A 9,039-nucleotide genomic window follows, 5' to 3' on the forward strand; every position below is an offset into this window, starting at 1 on the left:
TTGTTGATTTGACAAGCTAATTTTAAACATGGTTTTTATCCACAAAAATATTTTAGTATCCATGATTTCTAAAACCTCTCATCTACAAATGACATTAAAAATAGCTAAAAAGCCCTTTACAGACTGCTAAATCTAACGACAAATCGGAAGCTAACTTCAGTGTGAATATGGCGCGCTATTTTGATATGATAGGCCATTGTTGACTGTACTTCTAACGCCGGTGTGAAAAGTTAAGTTGCGTCTCTGTTCTCTTTACACTGATACATTCAGCATACAGTTATCGCTTTATTTTCAGCAGCTCTGCCACGAAAGCAACCGGCTCCAAGCTGAAGGGAGCGAAACCGACAGGAATCTTCACATAATGGAGAAGTTGCCATCGGATGATTCGAATCGAAATGTCCACGGCCTCTCACACGGTGGCAAGATAATCCTATTCACCTGCAAACGTGATCCAGCCGTGAATGTAAGCGAAAGAAGCGGCCTGACGTTCCGTAGTTTCTACTTTGAACGTGAAGGCAACGCGTTCCTGAACGCAACAGAGGGAGCAACTGCAATCAGTAGGAAACTATCAGCTCATATTGACATTGTGACGTGTAAATGCGCAGTAGATGTTCAGAAAAGGGTTAAAACTGCGTTCGTTTTGGTAACAAAGAAGAGTGAGAAGGGAAGCAGCTTTAAGTACAGCCTACTCGCACTGAGAAGCTCACACCGGCTGGAGCCCTGCATTGAGTTCAAGCTCCCCTACCAAATGAAGGGTAAGGTGTCCATCCTTCAGGGCCCCACAGTGATGTGGAGCCATGACAACAGTGTGTCTTATACATCACCTCTGGCAGAAGGCGTGCGAAAAATCCCCATTCAAATGTCAAAATGCCTTTTTGGAGAACTTCCCATTCAGAAAGGACAACTTTTTGCTCTTGGACTTTCAGAACCACCTTTAGATAACCATTCCCCAACACTTGGCTATTTGTTTGAGGGTGGACAAGCGTTTGATGGCTCTCTGGTTTTACCACATCCCTACATTTGCATCACACAGTGCATGCGGGTTCTCACAGCTGACAGAGTGGATGGCGTGCTGAGATGTGCTGTTATTGCAGCAACTTCAAATCAGCAGCTTGTGCTTTTTGAAAACGGGACAGTAAAAGACACATGCGAGGTTCCCTTTGGGCAGGCTGAGGACATTCAGATGGTTGACACGGGAAGAAACGGATGTCTGTTTGTTGTATCCTTTAAACAGGGCCATGTTTGTGCCATATGGAAGGAAACATTTCAGGTATGTATAAACTGGAGTCTGCATTGTTCCACAAAATGATTCACGTCCCTTTTTAAATTTTTCACATTTTATCAAAAAAAAAAAAAAGTTTAAGCTATATCAATTGAATGTTGTGTGATCAACAAAAAACATTGGTTAACTGTAAAGTGGAAATTTGGTTTCAAATTAGCTTACAAATAAAAATCTGAAAAGTGTGGCCTGCATATTATGTATTCAGCCCATTTTGATCTATTAATCTCTAGAAATCCATTATTATTAAATAAGATCAAATCTTTTCCAGATAGCCTCCTGTTGGTCAGATGTCGACTCCGCACACGTGGATGATTTCCTTGGATGTGGAACAGAACAGATTCTGTTGATCTTTAGAAATAAAGGAATGTCCAGCGGGCCACTGAAAAAATTTATCATCACTGACCTTTGTGGTATTTCTTACTCTGTAAGGCTTCTGCAGTTACTTCAAGCTATATTAATAAAGTTTCCTGTTATGGATAATGCAGTGTCTAATAAAATAAATAAATACATGTTTTAGTGTGGTCAAGGCTCTGAAGTACTGAAGGCAAGCCCACCTCCTCAGGAAAACTCACTCCTCACTCTTCAGGCTTTGGAATCCAGATTACAGGTGAGACTGAAACACGTTTTAGAGGAACACCCAAAAAACTAGTATTTGTGTTAACAACCTGACAGTACCACTCAAATGTCTGCATATTAGATGCATAATTCATAGGAAATTACTGTGTATACACTGCCTGATAATCGTGTGGATACTGCTTGAATTTTGCTGGTTTACCACATAAAATCCCAATGCAAATACTCTTAACATGCGGTGTTGTAACATAATAATATGTGAAAAATTCAAGGAGTATTTTCTTTTTTAATTAATTTAAAAGCCATTTCTAGGTTCTGTGTACTGAAAAATAGAGTGCATCATATTCATGTTAGGGTATGTCTGTGAGGTTTGAATATCTTGACATTGACCTCTGTTCATTCATTCGGTGGTTCATTATGCATGCTGCTTGTAAGGATTTCTCTCAGTCAAATATTATTTGTAATTTAGAGTGGATTGATCGTCCTTCAAGAGCTTGGAAGAGAAGTGAGAGTGAAGGACAGAGTTCTGCAGCAATCAATCCAAGTCCTCACTGATGTGCTTTCAGGGAGGGAGACTGTTCTCAGCCAGCCTGAGGAGGTACTGTTCACGCACTTGATAAACTTTTAAAAACTGGCTGATTGCACAGGCTCGCTAACTAGCAGTCATCTAATTAACAGCTATTTGTGTATTCATGTTATACTACGCATGATGTCACTTAGGAATAATGCACTCTGTAAAATGCTCTCAGAATGACAACTGACCAAAACAAGTAGCTTTTTGTAATACTGTTTAATTTCCACATTATTGTGAAGCTGTATTGATGAAAATATATATAAAAAATGACATTACAGTCACAGCAACTGACACCTCTAGTAATCCCTAAATATTAACTGTAACTGGATGAATCATATCATAGATACTTAGCAATGCTGAGTTGATTTTAATTTGGAATCCAGGATTTCATTTGTTTCTCGAGGTGTAAATGTGTATAAATTATGCAAGATGAAGGGCCGTGTCTTTGAGGCTCTCTTCTAAACGGGAATGACAAGAAACATGCTATTTAAGAAAGGCCCACATGTCTTGATCTTAAGGCAGAGTTCCTATGAAGACTGGAAAAGTGCAATTTGGAATATGTGATCATGTCGGTGTATAATGTGTACCTGTGGAACAATATTGATATATTGCAATCATGATACACCTGCAATATGTTATGCAGCTATGACTTCATTTCATTTTTCCTTCCTTTTTCTTGTTTGTTTGCTTGCTTTCTTTATGCCCTTCCTAATGCTTGTCCGTCCGTTTGTCCGTCCATCTACCCCATTCATTAAACCTAAAATTAAAAATAAAGCTGCTTTTTATTTTTAGTCAGATTATCTTTAGCTAAATTTAAAATTAATCTGATCAAAAACACATATGTGTGACAAACAAAAAGCAAACAGAAGAAATCTGCAGGGGTGTGAAAACTATTTTTCACAGCACTGTACAACACCAAAGGCCTAAAATGTGGGAGCAGTTTCTTGTTTTTGTTCATCTGGCCTTTCTTAAAAACACAGAATGGGCTCTGTAAATTTGGAGATGCATGTACAGCATAATACAACTTTGCTTTTATTATTGTGGAGAACATGTATTTAGGTGTAAATATATTTAAGTATCAACATAGCTGAATAAATCTTAACATGGGAAAATAGTGGCTTAGTTGTAGGGTTAAGGAAATTTGGAAATTTTGCAAGGGCCACAAACGTAAAGTAAAAAAAACAAGTGAAAAAAAAATCACATTTGAATAGTATGTAATAAATAGGTTGTTATGCCGGAAGAGGTTCCTTTGAATAAAGCAAAGTCGAAACAAGAAAACCTCAAATATTTTACAATTGCAGTAAAATTTATTCAGTTAAATGTCTTCAAACAATTTTTTTTTTTTTTGTGCAGTCTTTATCTTAATATTTCCAAACTTTTGCCCCATCCTCATTCAGGCCCAGTTTCAAGAATAAATCTGCTTTTAGTTGAAGGAGGATGTTTTATGTATGCGATGCAATGTTGTAGAGTTATGAGGACAGTGTCAGTTTCTAGACAGGAGTGGTGAGAAAAATATCTTTTTTATATCCTGCACATTGTTTTTTGGACAGCTTCCCCACCCTATGAGACTGGCATTTCTTCTTGGGGTGCAAAGCCTTGAAGGGAGAGTAGTTTTTGAACAACCAGTCTTCCAGCCCAACCCTTATGTGTAATTCATGTAATGTCATGTTCATGTTATGAGCTGACAAAGATGTAAGATGGTCTTAAATTTCAGATACATTTCTTATGTTGCCTTTTTTTTTTTTTTTTTTTTGGGGGGCGGGGGGATATTTTTGCAGTCAGGAAATAGAATTAATTCATTTTTAAAATGTCCACTATTATATGATTATTCTCTAAGCAATGTACTCTGACAGATATTTGTTCTGCACTGGGTGACAGGTAGTTGAAATTGAATTAAAACTTGTCTGAACAAGTACTTTCTGTCACTTGTCCGCCCTGTTCAATGAACAAAGGAAAACGGTGTTACTGAAACAAAGAGCTGGCAAACGGTTTTGTTCCCTTCAACCAGAATGTTTTAGTGCAATTAGCTTGACTGGCTGAATTAAAGGGATAATCTGGATATTCCGAAGCCGTATTCAGGGCAGCTGTAGAACGGAGTAGAAGTCTGCAGCGGTTAACTTGACTCTCCAGTGATCATCCAGAGTTGTACATATTGCAGACTGCTCCGAGGTTCTCCTCAGAACACTATTCCAGAAGACCTAACTGTAGTAAGGATGTCGTTACCCACCTTTGTCTTTGCACAATTGTCAAACTATAGTATATATACTCGAGGACCAGCGTCCTTCAACTTTTAGGTGTGTTTCTTTGTCAACACGCCTGAAACACATAATTTGGTAATTAGCATGGCTGTCTAATCTTACATGAGAAGGTAATTTAGTCCTTTGAATCAGGTGTGTTGGACTTGGAAACATCTAAAAGCTACAGGACGCCACCCCTCAAGATTGCCCTCCTAGATTGAGTTAGAAGTAGAAGTAAAGGTAACTTACCAGGCTACATATTTAACCTATCTTCTTGTATTAAAAATGGCAAAGCTCACTTAATTTAGTACTTTTCCAGGGTTTAAAGGATTATTTAGAATTGTTTAATAGGGTTTAGATTAGGACCTTTCCAGCAGCTTAGCAGTATCCCGCTTTGACCATTCTAAAATCTGTTAATGTGTGTTTGGAATCATTTTACTGGTGGATCATCTAGCTGGATCATCTAGTTTCCGTCGGATGGCTATTTATTTGAGGTCAAGATGAATAATCCGCAAGGTAGTTCTTCTTCTTTGATCTATTTTTTTGCAAAATGCACCAATAACAAATTGCCCCTCTGCAAAGAGACACCTTGACTCCCTCCAACCTATTTCTTGTCATTGTTTTCAATATGGACAATGTTTTTCTCAATCATTGTCTCGTCTGACCATAAAACATTTCTCCTGACGACATTCAGGTTGTTTGTACCTTCGGTTTCAAGTTTTAGTTGATATTCTAGGTGTTTATTTTTGGAGGAGGAGCTTCTTTCTTGTTGATGTTAAACTCCCTTTACAGTAAAAAGATGCATAGTTGGTTCCAGCAGTTACTGGTTCCTGCGTCGTTACTGATTCACCTAACCAATTTCCTTTTATCTGAGGCTGGCAGTTTGGGTCAGATGCCTGAAACTTTTACATAAACAATATTATGATCTGCGTCAGGAGAAGAACCAAGATTTCTAACACATGGTGATGTCAGAGTTTTTTTTTTTTTTAATCATTGCTGAAGCAGGAGTTCACAACAGCAGATACATGACATGTTTGGCTGATGCTGAAAGTAGCATGAAGTTCTTAAACTTTGCTGGTCAGCTCAGAGGGTTTTCCCAGAATATGCACTGTTACACCGACATATTCAAAGGTGTTAACCATTTAGCATTTCCCAATAGATACTCATCAACATAAAACCTAATTAGTAAAAAAATAAAAAAAGTCAAAATTAACTGATAGAAAAAACATTGTAGTATTACATTGTTTCAGTTTTGCAGCATTACTCTTTAATTTCATATAGGGTTGAGAAACGTTTACTGCGATTGTACCTAAAAAGCTAACTGAAATGTTTGACATGAATTGCTGCTGCTAGTTGTGTCACCCATCTGTCATTCTTGGTTACGGTCTCTGTGCTCTCTGTCTAGGAAGGCCTTGTTGCCCTGTGGGACAGTGATGAAGAGTCCAATGATGAGACTCTGGATGACAAGTTGCATGAAACGCCAGCCCTGTCTTCCAGACCTAAAATTGACAAGCTGTGGCATCGGATCACTGAGGAGCAGCTGGTTGTTGGACTGATACTAACCGCTGACAGTGCCATGTAAATATGATTTTCTTTTTTTCATGATGTTGTACATCGTGTAGATTTGTCTGTGGCTGGAAGAGTATAAATGTACAAAGCACTGACTGGATTATAATTTCCTCTAACCTGTAGTTGCATAGCATTTTCTGGGTTGACTGTTTTTCCCAGCATCCTGTCAGATTAAAGTTGGCAGGGCGATTGTCATCATCTTGTGTGGAAACGAGAAACTCTCTGATACCTTCGTCCACGTGTTCTTGCGTTACTTTGAGAAGATGTGAAGAAAAGCTCCCCTTGGCGCGACTGCCTCCGGCGCTCGTGCAGTTTTGTTTTTAATCGCCAGTCTTTGCAGCTGATGCAACCTCACCAGCTTGTTGGTGTTTAATCAGTCCACCAGCTGCGCTACATTCCCAAACATGCACACACACACACACACACACACACACCGACTCCAACTTTGTGTTTAATTTCCAGTTTGATTGTGGGCTATCTGTGTGATATCTGATTGTTCATGATGGTGTTATTTTTGTTCCAGACCAGCGAGCGGTGTGAGCTTATCCCTCCTGACAGAGCCGGGCCAGAATTCGACGCCTGCGGTAATCCAGACCCGGAGCCAAGTGTTCTGGCTGCCTGCGCGCGTCCCCTCAACGCCGACGCTCACCTCCCCATCGTCTGGATTTGCGTTCTCTGAGCCCGCAGCCAAAAGAAGCAGGCAGCACATCGCCAGCGATGATTTCAGTGCGGGCAGACTGGCTGTGACTGCAGTGACCAAGCTGGCACCTCTGCTGACCTCTGGCTGTGTCAAGTGCCGTGCCATGCTTCATTTCGCGGAGAAAGCGGAGGCTGTTTTCCCTGGGAGCGGCCCAACAACAGCTGTACTCCACTGTGGGGAAGTTTCATTAGACATTCGTGATCTTTGCCAGAAGCCGCTTCTGCAAAACCCTCAAATCAAAACAGGTAAACTCCAAAAAACTCGCAAACTCAATCTTTTAATCATAAAACATTTATTGCTCATCATTTTCTCCTTTTTATTTTCAGATGAGGTTAGAGAAGACCTTCTGAGTCTGTTGACAGTTCTGGATAACTCGGTTTTGCGCATAGACTCTCCAGATTACAGCCTGGGTGACATAGATGGCTGGATCAGGAGGAAAGAGGGTTTTAAAAAGATAGACGTGAGTCCCGAGTATCTGCTTTTAGATTCTCCAGGATCTTCAGCTCCACTGCTGCTGCGCTGGCATCAGATAAGCCCTTTCCAAGGGGATTTATCCATCCACGGCAGGTAAACCATTTCAACTGATTGATACAATCAAGAAAGCCAAATTGCTGCCCTCAGGACAATGCACACACTGTAGCATTGTCGTGCTGGAACGTTAACCTTTGCCCCATTCCCAGGTCTTCTATCACCTATTGTCCCAGGATTGGCCTGTATTTAACTCCATCCATCTTATAGTAAACTTTGACCAGTTTTAATCATTATATTCTCTTTATTTGCTAATTCTGAGCTACTTTGTTTTTGTCTATCACGTTATATCCAGTGAAGCATGTCGTACCATAAAAAAGCTAAACGTTATATAATACAAACAGAAAATTAAGAGAAATTGCATTTTCAGAATATCCATTGGTCTAAAATACCAAAATCCTGCTAATGTGATTTAAAGCTATAAAATATCCAGAGTAGAGATTTCTTGTTCAGTTGTCGGCTGCAGTATCTCTACTGTGAGTATTAAATTATGCCGTTTTAGTGGATGGATACAGAAAGGTAGTTCTGCTGAATTTCCATAAACACGTTCCAAGTTGACAAGCCTTTGAAGTTGGCTAAGGCGTACGTATGTGTGATATTCTCTCGAATATCAAAGAGATTTTGGTGCTCCTGCAAGCAGTGCTCTTAAAATTACAAATCCCACTAATGAATACTAGGTAGGTCTCTGGGAATCAGCTGACACGTGACGAAAAATGATAAAAAGGCTGTATCACTTTTTTTTTTTTTTAATCCATCGCTGTGAGTATATTGTTGTAACATGCAAAATCTGTTTCTATCCCTCTTTTGCAGCCAATTACAAATGCTCCAGTTTTTGGACTCCATGCTGTCGTACCTCCCTGATTCCTGCTTCGTCCAACCTGTCAAGCGCGCGAGAAGTCAGAGCACGGCTCAAAAATTTGCTTCAGCTCTGGAGAAAGAGGTGCTGTCACTCAGAGAGGGCTTATCCTCACTTCTGTGTGTCAAAGATGAAGAAGAGAGAAACGAGGGGCGCGCTGGACATGGTGAAACCCCTGACTCTGGTTCTGCTGAGGATCTCGTTAGGTGTTGTAGGGAGGCGTGGCAGCAGAACGTGGAGAAGAGCCGGTTGCGGCTGAACCCCGTGGTGGACGCCGGGAGGTATCGTGAGATGGTCAAAAGCATTTCACAAGTCAAGATGGATTCAGATTTGGCCGCTCTGTGGGAGCTGAATCAATCATAGGGACGGTTTCTGGCCTTTTGTTACCTGTTTTGTCCCCTTCAAAACTCTAATAAACACAGATATAATAGATGTTTTTGTGTTTGAACTGGCCATTAAACAAAAAGGAGATGATGCTTCAGAGCTACTGTGAATCTTCACTGATATTTTGACTACTTGATTCATGTGATAAGTTCCAAGTCTTTAAGGCTGGAAAGCCTCCGTCCCATCACCCTCATCTTCTGCTCTCTCCACTGATTCTTAAGTTGGGACCTAGGCTGAACTACTCCAAAAGGTTAACGTCAACCCAGTCGGAAAAAAAAAACCAAATGCGTTGGTAAAAATGCAACATTAATTTCAACCTAAATGTAGAAGGAATGT

General features: G+C 40.1%; 1 protein-coding gene across 1 annotated transcript; it reads left to right on the forward strand.

Annotated features, from left to right (window-relative positions):
* Positions 1 to 59: 59 nt before the first annotated feature.
* fancb (FA complementation group B) lies at positions 60 to 8,751 on the forward strand. The gene is made up of 8 exons (XM_008400720.2): positions 60 to 1,270; positions 1,551 to 1,706; positions 1,800 to 1,889; positions 2,325 to 2,453; positions 6,072 to 6,244; positions 6,759 to 7,180; positions 7,262 to 7,502; positions 8,274 to 8,751. Exons 1-8 carry the CDS (start codon positions 362 to 364, stop codon positions 8,680 to 8,682), a joined length of 2,529 nt encoding a protein of 842 aa, XP_008398942.1. The 5' UTR covers positions 60 to 361; the 3' UTR covers positions 8,683 to 8,751.
* The last annotated feature ends 288 nt before the right edge of the window (positions 8,752 to 9,039 follow it).

This window comes from Poecilia reticulata, linkage group LG2 (assembly GCF_000633615.1).
Source record: "Poecilia reticulata strain Guanapo linkage group LG2, Guppy_female_1.0+MT, whole genome shotgun sequence".
NCBI lineage: Eukaryota > Metazoa > Chordata > Actinopteri > Cyprinodontiformes > Poeciliidae > Poecilia > Poecilia reticulata.

Coding starts and splice junctions, on each gene's coding strand:
- fancb (XM_008400720.2), top strand. CDS start 362: ATGGAGAAGTTGCCATCGGATGATTCGAATCGAAATGTCCACGGCCTC. Junction 1,707..1,799: donor TTTGTGGTATTTCTTACTCT/GTAAGGCTTCTG, acceptor TACATGTTTTAG/TGTGGTCAAGGCTCTGAAGT. Junction 7,181..7,261: donor AAACCCTCAAATCAAAACAG/GTAAACTCCAAA, acceptor TTTTATTTTCAG/ATGAGGTTAGAGAAGACCTT.